Below are 20,626 nucleotides of genomic sequence, written 5' to 3'. Positions count from 1 at the left end.
AGCCGGTTACTAGCAGACTATGTATCCACACAAAATTAGAGCTGACAGAGAAAAGGGAAAAAATATTGGTGAGACGTGTGACACGGAAGCTAGCGTTGTGCTAGTAGGAAAAGTGAGGCATGTATGATGATGTGCTGCATAGACAAGACCAGCATACAAGGAGAGAGAAAAAAGAAGAAGAAAAAAAGCAGCGCTGCAGGGCAGACACGGCTCAGCTTGATGTCTGGGTTCTAGCGTTAAGTGCTGAGGCGCATGCAAGATGGCAGACATATGAGCAGGATGTATGGGCATGTGGTTTAGCGGCGCTTGAGTGACAGACAGAGCGCGCCTGTATGTCTCGGGTCGCGAGAAGCGCGATGCGGTAGGCTGATCTGCGCGTGTGGTGATGATTACCGCAATCTTTTTTTTGCTTTGCAGATTGAGAACTAGGGTTGCTTTACAAATTGCACCAAAATTTTAAGCTAATACTATTTGCCTGTCTCATGAAATGTGTAGTGACATTCTTAGTAAAATTGGTCGTTTAATTTACGTTATGAACATAAAATTGGTTTGGACTAGTGCAACACATGCAATACAAAAATAGTAAAAGCCAAAATTAAGTGTGCGGACATCAAAGGAACCTTTCATCTAAAAATTGAGCAACAACTCAAAGTGTTGAAAGCCTATTATTGTAAACATAGTCTCACAATTGTCACTTCAATGAAGTGATTGTTGGTTCAAAAATAATGTAAAAACTACTTGGGACAATAGTTTAGCTCTAAAGCTTGAAATTGTAGAAAAACCAAAAGCCTACTGAAGAGGCTCGTCACTGCTGCCGAAATCCAATGCCTTCTTCGGATTGTTATCTGCAAGTTTGTTCCTTTTGGGCGATGACCCATATTCGCCCAAATCCCTCTCGCCGATATCCATGTACCCACATGCATATATGTCTTCTTCGGACATGTCCTGCCAAAATGCATGCGAAAGTTATTTATGCAAATGATGTGGCCATTTTTTGTATAATAAATAGGAACTTGGCAATATAACCAACCTGTTCAGACATTTCATCATCGCTATTTTCTAAGAATGCACAATTCTTCACAATGTACAAATGACATTTCTTTATCCCTTCTAAAGCGTGCAACATTTCATCGACGTCATGCTGGCCTGACATCTGTACCATTCCTTCCATGTGGATCTGCTCCATCTTGGCCTTGTAATCCAGATCATTGCGGTCCTCTGATAAGTTAAGGTCCATGCCCGCACGCGTCTGCATGTTATTGAAGCCCATCTTACCACGCTCAAGATGTAGAACGCGGTCTTGCATCATATTCCCTTCCATGCGGATCCCCTCCATCTTGGCCTTGTGATTCATGTCATTACACTCCTGCTGCAACATACGGTCCATGTTCGCACGCGCCTGCATGATATTGAATTCCATGCTGCCACGCTCGAGTTGCATAGCGTGATCCAGGTCCTTGCACTCCTTCTTCAACTTTAGGTCCATATCGTCATGGAAATGCTTCGACCTCTGATCCATGGTTGCACGCTCCTCATTCATCATCTGTTTCATGGCTGCACACTCCTCCTTCCTCATGCGGTTCACGGTTGCCCGCTCCTGCTTCAGATTCTTGTCCATCACCTCTCGCTCTCGCTGCATATTCTTGTCCAGTAGTCAATGCACACACAGAACCGTATTGTCAAATGCCAGCCTCTCCTGCAGAAAATAAGAAAGAATAGCATCAGGAACACCATGTACCATTTTTATACTGATATAGACATGTTGACAAGAGTTGGTACATTGCAGCTTGTGTTTTGCATCAAAACTAATGCGATACATGGAGCTAACAAATTTACAACTAATAAATCTAGGCCTAAGTCTTTTGGGTAACAATACTGAAACAGATGTCCCAGCGAGCTTTACTCAAACAGAGTTTTGCTTACTAACTAGACACCTAGGACAACAATGAGAACCAGGCAACCAACATAAGATCATCGAAGAAGAAACATATGCTAAACTTGCTCATTGGCAAAATAGGTTGTGCACGCGAACATGACAGAGAGGACTAAAATAGGGGCCATACTTCTTCTGTTCCATATTTGTCGACAATGATTAAGGCTGAGGCATGATAATGCACTTGTAGCAACGCGTGCCAAGCAGGCAAGAAATTGACATAAAGCAGCCATTCTTCCAAATTGAGCCAATTCTGGTTTTCGAAGAAATACTACACATAATTACTGTCCATTCTATACGACGCCATACACTGCCTAAATATAAAGAAAATGGCCATAGTCCAGTGGCATAATCAGAAGAACATAACTCTTTTTCACAGCATAAAGGTTTTGAACCCATCAACTTGCAAGTTATATTCCAATAAAATTTAGCATGTTCTATATTACCTACTGACTCTAATCACTACCTACTGACTCCAATCACTGTAATGGAAAGCAGGGGGGAATAACTATTGCTCCCAGATATGCAATCCAAGATTTTCCTTTCGTCATCAGTCCTCTAGATGATTTCTGCCTCTTCCACATATCCTGTTGTTTCCCGGATGTCAGGAACTTTCCGCTCCTCGCAGCGAGTTTCTGGCTGAACACCATAACTATCACGGTCCATCTTTTGTAGGCGCTTTTGCATCGATCTCATTTTATGTGTCATCTTAATATTCTTCATCGTGGCTGCCCACTGCAAGAGGTACAATGTGGTGTATCAGTACCATGGAAGGCTTGAAAGGGGCGGAGATGGCATTACAAACTAGTTTCAATCAGGTGGTTGAGAAAAACAATCCAGAAACTGATATTACACTTGGATACCAGACAAGTTTTACTTCACTTTCCCCTCAATCAAATCATGATATTTGTGGACATAGCTTACTATTGGTCAAACAAAAGAAGGCAGGGACATTTACGAACCTAAAGGTGGTCTTGGTATCAACAAGTAGAAGTAGCTTTTACTTAACATCGACTCAAAGATCAACTCCAACAGTGAGGTTCAGATCTACTTCATTACATAAAAAAGTTTAAGATGTAGTTCATTATCTAAAATATTCATATGTTAGTAAACAAGAGCATTGAGATCAAGATTGATAGTTACCAACTCGACATAATCTTGCATACCAGGTTGAAGTCGGTTTCATCTTCAAAAATATTCAAGCATGTCGGAGATGTCGTTCGCAGCATCCTTAAGCCGATTCAAACATAGGTGTAGGTGACTGTTGCGTGAGAACGACGTCTCCCGACACCTACACGCGGAATGTGACTTTGAATGTCTGAATGGAACAAATTCAGACATTCAGTGATGGCCGACTATGTGGTTTACTGTCCACATGCAATGCAAAAGAGAGAACAAAGGAATAATGGGGTGAAATACAGGAGTACCAAACCTGAATATTCTGACGGACGGATATCCTTGAATGTCTGAATTTGTTCCACTGTCGCCTACACGCGTGCGGAATCATCAGAGGCAGATGGCAGCGCAGGGGGCTGGAGGTTTTCTTTTTCTTTTGTCCCAGTGCTGCATCCTAAATTGGACGGATCTATCCTTTTAAAAATTGATTAGCCCGACCATAATCTTGTAATGGTCCCACAATTATTTGTAATTTCATGTAATTTTACTCCAGTAACTCCTCGTAACTCCTATTTCTCCACCGTTTGATCGGAGTGAATGGACGGTCCCTAAAATCGCCAATCACTGTAATATATATAAACACTATTCTGATCACGGGATCAGAATAATATTCTGATCACAACATGAACTTCCCGAGTAACGCGCCTGACCTTCCTCGTGTGCTAGGTTGAACTTCAGCTAAAAGGTGTCCAAATAGGGCTTGCTATATACCGTTGGATAGCTATGGACATCAGTATCATGACCCAAGTTAAATTTTTGGCAAAATGTAAGCGGTTTAAGAGCAGTTTTGAAAACCGTTTTTTCTTCATATAAAAAACGTGAATCGTATTTTTGATCGCATTTTTAAACTGTTTATCGGAATGAGGCAAATAATATGGCATTGGAAAGTTGCTGGAAAACTGCTCCTTCCACATGTTGAAAGTTTTCTCTAATTCCCTACGGTTAAAGAGTAATTCAGAAAATCGTAAAATTTCGCAAACCGAACACCCGAGTTTGTATTTTCGACGCCATTTCTAAACGGCTAATCCAATTGAGGCAAATAATATGGCGTTGGAAAGATTATGAAAATGCGCTACTTTTTTATGTTAAAAGTTTTTTCTAATTTTGAATGGTTTAAAAGTAATTTAGGAAACGCTACAAGTTCCACCGAGTTCGTATTTTCGAGCTAATTTTTTAATAGTACGTCCAAATGCAGCAAATGATATGGCGTTGTAAAGCTTGAAGAAATGCGAAACTTTTTTGTATATATTGTTTCTGCTAATTCATTACGGTTTTATGTCAGTTTTGAAAATGGTTAAAAACGTATTTTTGCCGTAATTTCTACAAACTTTATCGGAATGGGGCAAATAATATACCGCTGAAAAGCTACGGAAAATGCGAAACTTTTTCATGTTGATGGTTTTCTCCGATTCCTAGTCGTTTTAAAGTAATTTCAAAAACAGCGAGATCATGCGTTCTGCCTTTATCGTGAAACGAATTCTTCGAAAATGCACCGCGTGAAGAACCTGAACTTCTCGGTGCATTTACCTAAACTTCACTCTATTTTTCACGTGATTTTTTGCCCGTAGCACTCCATACACTTGCCGAAACACTCACCGGAATTGAGCAAGTAATATACCGGTGGAAAGCTGATGTAAACACGCAACTTTCCCGTGTTGATTGTTTTTTCATACTCGCGACGATTTTAAAAGTTTTTCATCTCAAATTCATTCACTATAGTAGTCGAACTTCCTACTGTTTTCACGTTGAACTTCTATGACGTATTTTCGTTTGTAATTTTCCCATTTCATTTCATCCCTGTTATACAAATGATATTCCTTTTGTACAAACCTCTCTCACAATAAATTTTTCAAATTTATCCGATGGAAGACTTGAACTTATAACAACAAAACTTTTAGCATTTCCTTTTTCATTCTTTTTTAATACAGAATGCACACCGTGTAGTACGTGAACTTCTCACAGTTATCAATCTGAACTTCTGAGATCATGCATTCTGTCTTCATCGCAAAAACAAAGTATTCGAAGATGCACTACATGAAGAGGTTGAACTTCTAGAGCAGTTCTATTTGAACTTCACTCCGTTTTTCACGTGCTGCTATTTTTATAAACTCAGTACTTCTCTGCTATTTTAATTTGAACTTCGTAGTTCCATTTTTATAGAAGAAAAAATTGACTTTTCTAAGAAAGCGTCGAATAACTTTTTTGCATTTAATTTTTGTTCTAGAAACGAGAAGAATATGAGGTTTTGTATACATCGAGTTGCTCCGTTATTTTAGTTTGAACTTCTTAGTTTTATTCTTTAGTAACAAGAAAACTTTAGGTTTTTTTAAAACGCCAAAAAGATGTTGTTTTTTGTTTTTTGAACTTGTAAATCCTAGGTTTTAATATACTTTGAACTTCTGTGTTATTTTTAGTTGAACTTCACATTTTTATTTTTAATTAAATATTTTTTGATTTTTAAAACAGAAGCATAAAACAACAAATTGATGTCCATATAGAGTCAACCTTCTTCAACAATTCACTTTGAACTTCAAATAAACAAATTGAAAAAACAAAAGTACTTGCTCAATACCGCAACCATTCTCATCCATTTTTGAGAAATACATGAAGAAAAATGTCCAGCCCTTTTGTTGGCATTTTCAACAAACAGGTGAATGGCATAAAAAGAGAGGGATCTAGGCAGCGTCACTTGCTGGTGAATGTTGCTTCCCTTGCTAGTGAAACCTTGTTCATTTGGTCAATGCTAAAGTAGATCTAGAGGAACACACACACACACACAAACAGACATACAAATCATACACACATATGTGGAGTGAGAAATTATGTGTACACACTTAGTAATAGATGAACCTTCCTGGAAGTAATACATGAACTTATCTGTACAGACTTTTTTCTCACATACACACGCACATCGGTTTTCCATGGAAGTTGGGGTTTGTGATCTTTAAGCACATCACCAAGAAGTCTGGAACAGAGGTGCACCACTTTGTGTGAAGCTGCCAATTTTAGTACTCACAATGGCTAATTAAGGCTGCATTTACTCAAAGAAAACATGAAATTTGCTGCCAACTTTGTTGCAAACCCATTCCATCAAAAAACACATCCTATTGTTTAGTAAGTGCATAACTTTTACACTAGCAGAAGCAACCTGGAGCCATGGGACGAGCGCAGAAGTCCTGTCCAGTCAACCAGAGAAGGCTGGGATAGTGCTGGACTATAGGCTTATCCCTCCTGTTGCAGGCAATGGTAATTTGGAAAAGGTTCAAGCACGAAGTTTGCCCTTAGGCCTCGGACAGGTCGCCGCTTGATGCCATGTTGCAAGCACAGACCGGCAAGCACGAAGTTCAGTACTGTATCCAGCATCCACAAACAAAATTCAATAGAAGCACTCCTCCTAGCATTAACACAAACATGTTGTGGGCAACAAACACAAACCATCGCCAGGGGATCGATGAAGGAAACTAGTATGCACTAGGAAGTTCAGGGAGCAGCATCTGGCGGGGTGTGGAAGTCCAGCGGCTGGGCGCGGCGGTGGTCGTCGGTTGTGGTCGCCAATGGAAGTCCGGTGGCTGGGGGCGCCTTGGGGATGGGAGTCAGCGGTGGAGGGCGCGTCGGGACCGAGCGCGCGCAGCGGGAGGAACGCTGGCTGCTGGGGTCGGGGGCGGCGACAGGGCCGAGCAGCCGGCGGCGGGAGACGTGCTGGGATCGGCGGGGCGCGACGGGGCTGAGCGGCCAGTGAAGGGGCCGAGCGGCCAGTGGCGCGCGTGGATGGCGGGATGGGGCGGGGGTGGGCTGACAGAGTCATGCGGGGGACGGTGGGATGGGGCCGGCGGGTGGCCACGACGGTGGGAGAAGGTGGCCGGCCACGGCGGCGGCGGTCGCGCGGCGGCGCGCGGGGGTTTGGTGGCACGGGGTGAGGGCGATCTGGGGGCGGGGCAAGATGTTGCGGGCGACGGGATTGGGATTGGGTTGTTTTTTTTCTGTTCGGTGGCATTTTTGGATCTTAGGAACCTCCAGCGGGCCTTATATAGGGAGCTGTGATCCAAATAGTTATTCTAACCCTGGGATTAGAATAGTGCTGTCCTATATATATATATATATATATATATATATCCATATACCCCGCAAACATCCAGGAGCACAACGAAACCCTATTTCCACCGCCACAACCTTCTGTACCCAAGAGATCCCATCTTGGGGCCTTTTCCGGAGCTTCACCGGAGGGGGCATTGATCACGGAGGGCCTCTACATCAACTCCATGGCCCCTCCGATGATGTGTGAGTAGTTTATCTTAGACCTACGGGTCCATAGCTAGTAGCTAGATGGCTTATTCTCTCTCTTTGGATCTCAATACAAAGTTCTCCTTGATTCTCTTAGAGATCTATTCGATGTAACTCTTTTTGTGGTGTGTTTGTCGAGATCCGATGAATTGTGGGTTTATGATCAAGTCTATCTATGAACAATATTTTTATCTTCTCTGAATTCTTTTATGCATGATTGGTTTATCTTTGCAAGTCTCTTCGAATTATCAGTTTGGTTTGGCCTACTAGATTGATCTTTCTTGCAATGGGAGAAGTGCTTAGCTTTGGGTTCCATCTTGCGGTGTCCTTTCCCAGTGACAGTAGGGGCAGCAAGGCACGTATTGTATTGTTGCCATCGAGGATAACAAGATGGGGTTTATATCATATTGCATGAGTTTATCCCTCTACATAATGTCATCTTGCTTAAAGCGTTACTCTGTTCTCTTGAACTTAATACTCTAGATGCATGCTGGATAGCGGTCGATGTGTGGAGTAAAAGTAGTAGATGCAGAATCTTTTCGGTCTACTTGTCTCGGACGTGATGCCTATATACATGATCATGCCTAGATATTCTCATAATTATTTGCTTTTCTATCAATTGCTCGACAGTAATTTGTTCACCCACCGTAATACTTATACTATCTTGAGAGAAGCCACTAGTGAAACCTATGGCCCCCGGGTCTATTTTCCATCATACAAGTTTCCAATCTATTTTATTTTGCAATCTTTACTTTCAATCTATATCATAAAAGTACCAAACATATTTATCTTATTATTATCATCTCTATCAGATCTCACTCTTGCAAGTGGCCATGAAGGGATTGACAACCCCTTTATCGCGTTGGTTGTGAGGTTCTTATTTGTTTGTGTAGGTACGAGGTGACTCGCGCGTGGTCTCCTACTGGATTGGTACCTTAGTTCTCAAAAACTGAGGGAAATACTTATGCTGCTTTACTGCACCACCCTTTCCTCTTCAAGGGAAAACCAACGCAGTGCTCAAGATTAGCAAATAGCTTAATGGAAGTTAAGAATATCTTCTATAGCTGTTGTCACAGAATTGTGGGGGATGGACGTAAAACTAGATTTTGGGAAGATGCGTGGATAAAGGATAAACCTCTTTGTTTGATTTTTCCTTGTCTTTATTATTTAACTTTTTGCAAACATGTTATTGTTGCGAAGGTATTTACCTTGGAGTTTAATTGTATTAGGTTCAGAAGATGTTTACATGGGGAGACTCTTGATATGTGGAATAAGTTACTTGATATGTGTGGTCACGTGATTTTGTTGGATAAGCCTGACAAAGCTAAATGGTTACTTACAAACTCCGGTAGCTTTTCCGTTAAATCTCTACATCACTATCTTATAGCTAGACAAGTTGTTTTCCCTTTTAAAAAACTATGGAGGATGAAGATGCCTCTTAAAGTTAAGGCATTCTCTTGGTTAGTAATCAAAAATAGAATTCTGACCAAGGACAATCTGAGTAAAAAAGGCTGGAAAGGTGCTAAGTTTTGTGAATTTTGTGACTGTGAAGAGAGTGTGAATCATTTATTTTTCTCTTGTTCCTTAGCTAAGTTCCTGTGGAATATTGTGGGATGTGCTCTAGGGAACCAGAGAGTTCCAATGTCTTTTTTCGACCTATGCCAGAACTGGTTGTCTAGCTATACTAGCAAAGATAGAGTAGTTATTTTATTGGGTACTGCTGCTCTCTTGTGGTCTATATGGAAAACAAGGAACAAATCCTGTTTCCAAAGTGTTATGCCTAGAGATCCTACTGACATTATCTTTCTTGTTTGTTCCTCACTTGACTCTTGGAAAAATCTGCAGAAAAGAGGGGTGCAAAGCATGCTTCATCAGGTGTCTAGACGTATCGTGAGGGTGACTCATGATATCTTCAGAGGAGGGCATGGTTTGGCGCCGCATGTGAGAAGGATTTTGTGAAGTTAGCCGCTGGAAATGCTTGCTGGCTTCAAAGTCTTTATGTTAATTTGGTTATCGTCCTTTAGTCTGGTGATACTTTTGTAGCTAGCGTAGCACTAGGCCCTTTCATGGCTAGTTTTGGATAGATTGGAGCATCTTGATGTGGTGATATATATCGGTGGTGTGATGATTAGGTTGGATAGGCTGGAGCATCCTGGTCTGGCTTCTAGATCAGTGATGTAATGTTGGTTTGATGCCTTGTAAACAACTCCATTTTCATAATGAAAATGGGGGCCGTGTGTCCCCTTTGATTGAAAAAATAGCCAAGTCATACAAGATCAAAGATATGCCTATGTGTGAAAAAAGAACCGAAGTGATCAAATCCGTGATCAACAAACTACGACAATGACCTTATCTACACCAACTATCTCAGGACACCACAAGGACGACAAGATTCTTCAACAACAACGCCTTCCTAAAGGGAGCGACGATCAAGCTCGTCGTCATCGGATCCAACCATCAAAGGCCAAATTCTAGGTTTTCACCCTAAAGAACGGTCTCGGCATGTCCAAGCAATTCCTCCAACAAGGTAACGATGTAAAAACATCGCCATTGCTAGGTATAACCAACCGTACCTAGGTTTTCACCTCGGAGCTCGAGACCGGGTGCACCATCAAAGTCACCATGCGTTGTCACCACCGCTTTCCCTCGATCCCAGCAGCTATATGGATGCATGACAATCGTCTCTGCACAACCATACCCTCCATGTCAAACCGCCGTTCATAGATTGCACCTCGCTGTCAAGACAACCACCGGATCTAGAGAAGAAAACTCTCGCGAAGACCTTTTAATGGCCACTGCAATTCGCAGTGAAGGCACCGCCACAGGCCGGAGTGGTAACCACACGATCCAATACGGTGGCACCACAATCCAGGGTCAAGAGATCGACCGACGCTGGCATCAGACCGGATCAAGGAAAGGAGCCAACACGTTCTGGACCTGGCGGAGTGCGTCCTTGTGCGAGACAGCAGACCAAACAACCGAGAGCTAGTGGATGGATCGAATCCACCTATAGCGCAGGGATGTTGCAGCCACCTAGATCACATCATCACATGTTGGACGGGCAAACCAGCCCAGCTTGGGTCCATTCTGTGATGTGTGTTGCCGCTGGGTATTTTGACCCAAGTAGAGCACGCCGCACCTGCAACCGTTCGAAGATCTGATGTCCGCCACCAGTGCTCTGCCGCCTGCTGCTACCCGAGATCTACGCAAGGAATCTTGACCCGTCGTCTAGCCACCAGAACGGGCCATGCCGCCGCCACCACCGCACAGGCTTTGCCTGGCGCCGGCCTCTGGCGGCGGCGAGGGGGAAGAGTAGCATAGGTAGAAAACAAGGTTTTGGTCACATCTCAATATACACATTAGCCCCGGTTGCATTACGAACTGGGACTAATGTGAGCATTAGTCCCGGTTCGAGTGGCTAAAGGCATTAGTCCCGGTTTAAGTGGGACCTTAAGTCCCGGTTTGAGACACGAACCGAGACTAAAGGGTGCGATGCCCATTAGTCCCGGTTCGTATATCAAATCGGGACTAATAGTCCCGATTCATGTCTCAAACCGGGACAAAAAGTAGGCCGTTTTGCAAATTTCTAGAATCCTCAAATTCCAAAAGGAAAAAAAGTTATGCTCAAATTTTAGTTTTTTTAAATTTTGGTTAAATCTGGTCAAACTGTGGTCAAAATCCTTATTCAAGAAGTATTAGTGTTACAAAATAATTATTCAAGAATATTAGTGTTACTAAATAATTATTTCAGTTTTTTAGAATTTTGGTCAAGTATGGTCAAACTGTGGTCAAACTATGGTCAAGCTACTTATTCAAGAAATATTAGTGTTACTAAATAATTATTGTTTTTTAGAATAATAGTTTCAAACTCAAACAGTGAAACATGTGACTTCATGCTCAAGCTAAACTCCTGAGGGTTAATAGGATTGACATCTTACTATTGTCAGGAAAACAACAAGTGCAGACTTGGAAATTAGGGGGAATAGAACTCGAAGGTTAAGCGTGCTCAGGCTGGAGTAGTGACAAGATGGGTGACTGGCCAGGAAGTTAGACGATTTGGAATGATGATGGGTGATTAGAGAATAGAGATTATAGACTAAATTGAGTAGTGGCGAGGGGTGATTAGAGATTAAATTGTAAAATAATTTGGAAATTTCGTAAAATTTCCTGTTACAAACCGGGACTAAAGGTGGAGCTCCAGACAGCGACCATGTGAAGGGCCTTTAGCCGAACCGGGACTAAAGGCCACTAGTAGAAAAAGGGTCAAATGTGAAGCACATTAGTGCCGGTTTGAATTGGAGCCAGCACTAATGTGACCATTAGTGCCGGTTCCAACGGCTAGGCGGGCGGGCATCATTAGTACCGGTTCGTGGGTAACCTTTAGTACCGGTTCATGCCACGAACCGGTACTAATGAGGCTGTGTCAGGCTATGGTCAGTCTGGGGCCCCCACGAAGACCTTTAGTACCGGTTCATGCCATGAACCGGTACTAGAGTTTCTTTGTAAGCTGATTTTTAGTCCCACCTCGCCAAGAGAGAGGCAGTATGAGTGGTTTATAAGCCGTGAGTGCACAGACAATGACGAAGAGTTGCACTGCTCACCTACATGTTGATTAGCTTCAAGCCTTGCGGAATAGCATAGATTGCACTGAGCTATGTGCAGTGCAGTCTACACTATTCCGAATGGCTTGAAGCAAATTAACCAGCATTGCACCTCTTTTTTATTTTTTAATAACTTATTTGAACTCCGGACTTCTTTTGTGTTCAGTATGCAGCATTCAAAGTGACGTCATCAATTTCCAACATGTTCTGACATCATTTGTTGTTTTTCGGTCATTTACCTAATTGTTTAGAGAGCTAAATGACCCTGAAATTGAAAATCACTACAAAATGAATCCTGAAAATGTTGAAACTTGGCATGGTATCATCATATCACCCGCATAGCATGCGCGAAAGAGTAGATAGGGTCACGGCAAAAACTGGATGCACTTCGTGTACAAACTGGACATACTCTTTCGGAGTATCAGGGTTTCGGACGAGAACTCATCTGTTACACGGCCACTTCAATGTTTTTTAAACTTATTTGAACTCCGGACTTCTTTTGTGTTCAGTATGCAGCATTCAAAGCGACGTCATCAATTTCCAACATGTTCTGACATCATTTGTTGTTTTTCGGTCATTTACCTAATTGTTTTAGAGAGCTAAATGACCGTCAAATTGAAAATCACTACAAAATGAATCCTGAAAATGTTGAAACTTGGCATGGTATCATCATATCACCCGCATAGCATGCGCGAAAGAGTAGAGAGGGTCACGGCAAAAATTGGACGCAGTTCGTGTACAAACTAGACATACTCTTTCGGAGTATCAGGGTTTCGGACGAGAACTCATCTGGTACACGGCCACTTCAATGTTTTTTAAACTTATTTGAACTCCAGACTTCTTTTGTGTTCAGTATGCAGCATTCGAAGCGACGTCATCAATTTCCAACATGTTCTGACATCATTTGTTGTTTTTCGGTCATTTACCTAATTGTTTTAGAGAGCTAAATGACCGTGAAATTGAAAATCACTACAAAATGAATCCTGAAAATGTTGAAACTTGGCATGGTATCATCATATCACCCGCATAGCTTGCGCGAAAGAGTAGAGAGGGTCACGACAAAAACTGGACGCACTTCATGTACAAACTGTACATACTCTTTCAGAGTATCAGGGTTTCGGACGAGAACTCATCTGTTACACGGCCATTTCAGTGTTTTTTAAACTTATTTGAACTCCGGACTTCTTTTGTGTTCAGTATGCAGCATTCAAAGTGACGTCATCAATTTCCAACATGTTCTGACATCATTTGTTGTTTTTCGGTCATTTACCTAATTGTTTTAGAGAGCTAAATGACCGTGAAATTGAAAATCACTACAAAATGAATCCTGAAAATGTTGAAACTTGGCATGGTATCATCATATCACCCACATAGCATGCGCGAAAGAGTAGAGAGGGTGACGGCAAAAACTGGACGCACTTCGTGTACAAACTGGACATACTCTTTCGGAGTATCAGGGTTTCGGACGAGAACTCATCTGTTACACGGCCACTTCAATGTTTTTTAAACTTATTTGAACTCCGGACTTCTTTTGTGTTCAGTATGCAGCATTCAAAGCGACGTCATCAATTTCCAACATGTTCTGACATCATTTGTTGTTTTTCGGTCATTTACCTAATTGTTCAGTATGCAGCATTCAATTTCCAAAAGAAAATAAATTGAAGAAAAGAAATAATGCAGAAAATAAAAAAACTATACAAAAAAATTACTCAAAAATAAATAGAAGAAAATAAATAATGCAGAAAAGAAAAAACTATATAAAAAACTACTCAAAAATAAATAGAAGAAAATAAATAATGCAGAAAAGAAAAAACTATATAAAAAATTTGTTGGCGCGCTGCCCTGTGGGCCTGCCAGACCTAGGGTGTGCAAATGCAGGCCCAGAAGGGCCAGCAGGCTCACAGGGCAGCGCGCCCTAATTAATTAGGCCCAGAAGCCTGCTATATAGAGGAGTTCGAAGAGGTAGCCGCGGCTGGGTTTATAAACCAGTGCGGCTGCCCTTTGCCCGGCGAGGTGGGACTAAACTTTGGGGTGGCAGCGCGAGGCCTTTAGTACCGGTTGGTGGCTCCAACCGGTACTAAAGACCACCCTTTAGTGCCGGTTGGAACCACCAACCGGTACTAAAGGCCTGCTCTTCCCGCCTCTTGGCCTGGCCAAAGTTGGCCTTTAGTACCGGTTGGTGGCTCCAACTGGTACTAAAGGCCTCTCCTATATATACAACACTTACGAAAATTCAGTTAAATCTCCCCACTTCTTTCGTCTCCAACCTCTCGGGCGCCGCTCGAACCCGTCCTCGCCGCCCGTCGCCCGTCGTCCGTCGTCGTCGTCGCTGTCCCCGCCGCCGCCCGTCGTCGTCGCCGTCTCGCGCTGCCGCCCCGAACGCCGCGTGCCGCCGTCCGTCGTCGTCTCGCCGCGGTCCCGTACGTCTCTCGCTCTCGTGTATACCCCCGCCGTCTCACGCCGCCGGCCCATACGCCGCCGCCCCCGCCCGTACGTACGGGGCGGCGGCGTACGGGGCCGCACACATACACACATACACACACACATTTTTTTACTTATTTTCTGTTTTTTAGAAAAGTTAATTAGATGATCGAATGTTTGATTCATGTCGAATGTTAGATGAATTAGCTAGATAGAAAATTATCGAACTAGAGATTTGAACTAGTTGAATAATTAATATAACTAGTTTATTTTTAGTAAGAAAATTATCGAACTAGTTTATTTAGGTATATGAGATTTGAACTAGTTCAATAATTAATATAACTAGTTTATTTTTAGTAAGAAAATTGTCGAACTAGTTTATTTAGGTATATGAGATTTGAACTAGTTCAATAATTAATATAACTAGTTTATTTAGGTATATTAGATTTGAACTAGTTCAATAATTAATATAACTAGTTTATTTTTAGTAAGAAAATTTAGGTATCTGAGATTTGATGATCTAATTAAAATATTATTTCTTAATGAGTTTTTTTGTTTATTTAATTTTTTATATATTTTGAGTTTATATAAATGTTAGATTAATGTCGAATGTTAGATGAATTAGATAGAAAAGTTAAATATATAGTAATGTCAATTGTTAGAGATGAATATAGTTAGATATATTAATGTCAAATGTTAGATGAATATATATTTGGCTAGATATTAATTAATGTTAGATAGTAATAGGTGTTTAATGTTTCACCTATATGAACATAGGAAATGTCATCTGACGACGAAAAAGATTTCATTATGTGCAAACACTATGAAGACCAGCGCGGCCTGTGCGACAGAAATTTCCTTGTTGATGGTAGGCGCTTCAGCATCAAGCTGGATGAGACATTCGAAGTTGATACAGTAAGTCACTTTGTCAATTATTATTTGAATGCAAAACTTATGCTTCATTTGCTTCAACTTATAATTTTAAATTTTCACTATTCTACTAGCGCATCCCTTGCCATGCAAGAATTTTTGTCTTGGATAAGATATGTTTTAGTGCTATAGATGATATGGAGGTAAAGAGAGTTTACTTGAAGACGGAGCATGGGTATACTTTCAACGTCAAATTATATAATGGAGACACATACACCCATTTTGAATGCAAAACTTGGCAAGCACTATGCAAGGCTTATGCATTTGAGCCTGGTATGGTTGTCACCTTTGATATTCGTCCGGAAGATGATATTGAAGGTAATATAGACATCTGGGTCGATGTGCAAACGCCTCCAGCTCTACCATTATGTGAGTTTTTCTCAACCATGCATGCATATGTTTATGTCTTTGATATAGTTTATTCAAAAATAGTTGACAACTAATTTGTATTGTCAGCTTATTTTGGTTCAAGCAAACATGTCCGGCGCTTGGTAGACAGGACCTACTACTGCCCCGGGGCTCAACTAAACTGCGAGGAGATAAGTCATTATGTTTCATGGCTTGAGGATCTTAATACTGTCAAGACAAATTTTTTTCCTGAACTTAGAAATGTTAGTACTCAAAACGTGCGACCAATGGTGATCGTATTGAACTACGGTCACATCTATAATCGAAAGATGGTAAGATTTTAACTATTTGTCCTTAATTAGTACATCTTTTGCATACATTATTTTTGAAGCTAAACTTTCATTGCTAAGTATATTAATTACTATACGATGTTCTTCAACAAGGACTTCCGATGATAGTTGTGCCTCAGTGGATCGAGACTAAAGGTGACATGTCAATGGTTAGCTTACGGCCAAGATATCCTACATTGCACATGAGCGCATTCAGGATTTCTGAAAGCGAAGAATGCTTAATAGTGAAAGATTGGAGCAAAATTGTTAACGATCGCAGAGAAGTACTAGGGGGCAGCAAGGAGAAGCGCAACCCAAGATTAGGAGACAGATTCATCTGCATGCTCCAGTATGATGAATCAGGAGAGCTATACATGTTCTATGCTATTTTACCTGAGAGGGAGCAACACTAGTTCATGCTCTTAATTAGTGTCTCATGTCCGTGTCCTGAACTTCGATGTTGGTGATGATTATGTTGAACTCGATGATATCTCTGCTTCTGTTACAAACTGAATGTTTCCTCTTTAAGCTAGCCAGTGTTGGTGATGATTAGATAGCTAGCGGTAATGACTATGATGATTAAATAGTGGTAATTAGACGACTACGATGATTTTTAGCTAGCTAGAGTTTATTTATTTATTAATATGCGATGATGATGATGATGACGACTACAACTCATTATAACGTAAAACAATCCTAAATTAAATTGATAACACAAATTTAATTGAAAAATACAAAATAAAACAAAAACCCACAAACATTTAGTACCGGTTGGTGTTACCAACCGGTACTAAAGAGGGGGGGCCTTTAGTGCCCAACTTTAGTGCCGGTTATGGAACCGGCACTAAAGCCCCTTACGAACCGGTGCTATTTCCTGGTTCTGCACTAGTGGGCCCGTTTTCTACTAGTGCAGGCGACAGGGGTGGAAGGTGCTATAGATTGGGTCGCCGTCTGTGTCGCCTAGGTTAGGCGACGTGGTGATCTTTTTTTCCTCGCATCTGACCGGGAATGTGAATATCATAAAATTAGAAGTAACTAGATGATACCTCAAGCTTTGCTGTGGAAAGCTTGCTAAACAAATGTGTAAATAGTTCCTAGTAAAATAAAAACTATTGAAAAGAAAAATAAACTTTAAAAAGTTAAAAAATGCAAAGTTTATAAAAAGAGAAAGAAAAGTTGCAGTTAAAAGGATGCCAATTCTACAAAAATGTGATTAGGGCATCTCAGTTTTTTCACTTGTGGCTTCCTCACCGTCTCTCGTTCTTTGCTTCCGTTCACTCATTTTTTTCAACGAAGCTCGATCGTTGAGTTGAGATAGAACCTGACTTGAATATCGCAAGAGAAAAGTAGGCCAACTTTGATCTCAGTTGTTTCTCTGGAGAGAATTCAGATGCCACAAGATGGTAATGACATTTCTCCACCTATTTGTTCCTCGCCTAGTTTTAATGCATGTCAATTTAATTCCAGATTAAATAGGTCGTTCCGATAGATAGTCTGAGATTGATTTCAAATGAGTGAGAAAAATAGTAATTCATCGGTCGGAAATGTTGTGTTATTTTCATATTTTACTCATGGATTAGGGCATTGTCGTTTTGGGGACAACAAGTGCAATTGATGGGTCATTAACATAGCACAATGTTCAATTAAAAAAATTATAAAAAACTCCTTAGGGCTTTCATGTTACATGAAATTGAAGTCAGAGAAAACAAAATATCTAGGAGCCCCACTCCCTCCTGCTCATCCGTGCCGCCCCGCGCGCTCGGCGGCTGGACGGGCCTCTCTCTCCGGTGCTCCCCTCTTTCCCGGCCTCCTCCCTCCACCCCGCCGCCAACTGGGTGCGCCGCCGGGCGAAGCCTGGCAGGTGTTGGCGGCGGCGGGACTCTTCTGCCCTTCTCGCTTGGCGGCGGCAACGTGGGCTGCAGCTGACGAGCAGGGGCGCTGGGATGGGCATGGGCCTCGGCAGTGGGACATCTCCGTGGCGGCTGCGTGTTCTTCCCTGGTGGGGCGTGCTGGCAGTGGTCGGGCCTTCAGATTGGGCAGTGGCCGGATCTGGTTCCCGATGGCGACGGGTGATGTGGGCTACGAACGGCGCGGGCTGGTAGTTGTGGGTGGTTTTGCTCGTGGGGATCGATCCAACAGGGCTCAGGTGGCTACGAGTGGCCACATGTGGCACTGGCCGGCGAGGCATCCCTAGCAGCTTCGGCAGCGGCGTGTGTCTACAGGGAAAGTGGCGGTGAAATTCTCCCACCCTGATGCTACGGGTCCTTCAAGCTGATGTGCGGCAAACTTCACCTTCTCCGCATCTGTGCATCCTGCTGTGGTCAACTCCCTAGCTGTCTTGCGGAGCCAATTATCTGCTACTATCGGCTCGGTGCTACCGGGAAACACCAGCGGATACAGCCTAAGAAAACGGGCTAAGTGGTCAACAGGTGGTGGTGGTGGTGGGTTATTGTTGTTGTTGTTCCCCTGATTCTGATTCTGGACTAGTAACTGCATCAATGTGTTCTGCTGCTGGATCAACTGGGTGAGCTCCGGTGGAAAGGTAAATCTGGGGTCACGTCTCAGAGGCATCTGAGGGTTTAGAAAAGATGAGATATAAAAATAGAGGGGGTCTAAAGAGAAAACAGTACCCATATGCACATGAGGCAAAACAAACAATTCACTTCAATCAATCAAACAAGGGCATACAATCAATCTAACTATCACAAAAGTGCTCGGACTACTATATTTACATGGTGGATTACTACTACTGATGGGGTGGTCTACTAGAAATATTCTTCGGTTGCAGACTCCATGCTATCTGCTCCTGCTTCATCAACATAGTCATCATCGCTACTATCTGCTTCCGAGTCGGTGCCGTCGATGATGATGTAGTCTTCCGGGCTAATCTCCTGGGGTTCTTCGTCTTCCTCTATGGGCGTAGGGCCTCCCATAAATATTCCAATCTTCTTTGTTAGGTCGGCATTCTTATCCACCAATACTTCAATTTCCTCTTCATAATCTTCACGTGTAGCCTTGAGTTCTTGCTCAAGTTCCTTGATTCTAGTCTTAGCCTTCTTCAGGTCTATCATGTCGGCGCACATCTGGTTCTCCTGTCGTCGAATGTGCTGGTTTAACTCCTGGATAAAAGCTACAATTGATCTATCCTTCCTAGTGCAGATCATCTCCCAGTGTTCATCCCGGCGCCCACAAATCTGGTAGATAGTATCCTTGAGATCCTTGCGGTAGACTTCTCCAATGCGTCCCATGGCGATGTGAGCTGCCATGCTCTTTCCTAGAATCCAAGTTGGTGCATCAAAAGAAAACTCTATGGGCTCAGTGACTGGCATGAACGTCCTTCCTGGAACTTGAACTTGAATCATCGAGCGCTCTACTTCAGGTAAAGTGGTGTTGTAGGTTCCCGTGAAGCTTGGTACTCCTATGTTCAGGTATCTAGTGACTTCCTTCAAGTGACGTCCAAAGGGTGTATCTTCATCCGGTTGCGTGAACTTGTTCCTTGCATCCGCCATCCTAAAGAGTAGAAAAGATGAGAGGTCAGAAGAGAAGAGAGTGAATAGTGATCTAGATCTTGTGCTTAGTGGTCGTGTCCTACAGTCAGCGTGTGCTCTGATACCATCTCTGTAGCGACCAGACCTCAAACAGTCTGATCTCTGTGCTCTGGTGTCATCCCTGGATCAGTAATGCTGACACCACACAGTACTTGGAGGATTTATAGCAGAGTAGCAATCACACACTTATTACATCGAGTGTCTCAAAAGAGAACTTATTACAATAAGTATGGCTTAAGGCCATCTAATATCGATAACAGCGGAAGGCTTGGAAGATAAGTGAGTCCATCAACTCCAACGGCATCACTGAGTATAGAACCATGACCTAAAAACTCCTTAATCGTCGTCTGAAAAGTCTACAACATTAACGTTGCAGCCTGAAAACGGGTCAGCACATGGAATATGTTGGCAAGGTAACACATAGAGAGTAACGGAATGAAATAGCTATACTATATGCATATTTGGCTGGTGGAAAGCTCTATGGTTACAGTTTTGCGTAAAGCCAATTTTTCCCTACTTCAAAGGAATAAAATTTAATTACTATCATGGTGGTTGTTAAACATTGAGAATGGTTGACAGCATTCTCAATCCCAATTAAATATCATCATTAAACATAACCCAACAAAATTAATTTAGAGTAACATGTTGAGATTCACATGAAAATTCAAGTACTAGATACTCAAGATGTCCATAACCGGGGACACGGCTAACCATGATTAGTTTATTAAACTCTGCAGAGGTTTGCGCACTTTTCCCCACAAGACTCGATCGCCTCCGTTTGGTTTCTCGCACTACATGGTGTTTGAGAAGACGGATGACCGAGACATAGTCTTTCAGAAGCGCTAGCACCTTACGATGGGTAGACCGTACCACCTACATCCCCTACATCTGCTAGTCTACCACTGTAAGAGTTCGCACGACTTAGTCAACTATGCTAGAGCCCATAATAGCTTGTAGCCGCACACGGAAGTTTCTAGTATGAATAGTCTCATGATCCCTTTGAGCCTGGGTGGCGGTCCAAAAGAAAACAGGCAAGTCCTGGAATACCCAGGTGCCTCA

The 20,626-nt window shown here is 42.3% G+C and overlaps 1 protein-coding gene across 1 annotated transcript; it reads right to left on the bottom strand.

Annotated features, from left to right (window-relative positions):
• Positions 1 to 789: 789 nt before the first annotated feature.
• Positions 790 to 1,645, bottom strand: LOC147981546 (uncharacterized). The gene is made up of 2 exons (XM_087515998.1): positions 1,031 to 1,645; positions 790 to 945 (listed from the first exon to the last, which is right to left on the bottom strand). Exons 1-2 carry the CDS (start codon positions 1,637 to 1,639, stop codon positions 790 to 792), a joined length of 765 nt encoding a protein of 254 aa, XP_087372124.1. The 5' UTR covers positions 1,640 to 1,645.
• Between the last annotated feature and the right edge of the window lie 18,981 nt (positions 1,646 to 20,626).

This window comes from Triticum urartu, chromosome 3A (assembly GCF_056163025.1).
Source record: "Triticum urartu cultivar PI428250 chromosome 3A, HENAU_Tu73, whole genome shotgun sequence".
NCBI lineage: Eukaryota > Viridiplantae > Streptophyta > Magnoliopsida > Poales > Poaceae > Triticum > Triticum urartu.
Note: the sequence above shows the minus strand (reverse complement) of the source record. Positions and strands in the feature narration are given on the sequence as shown.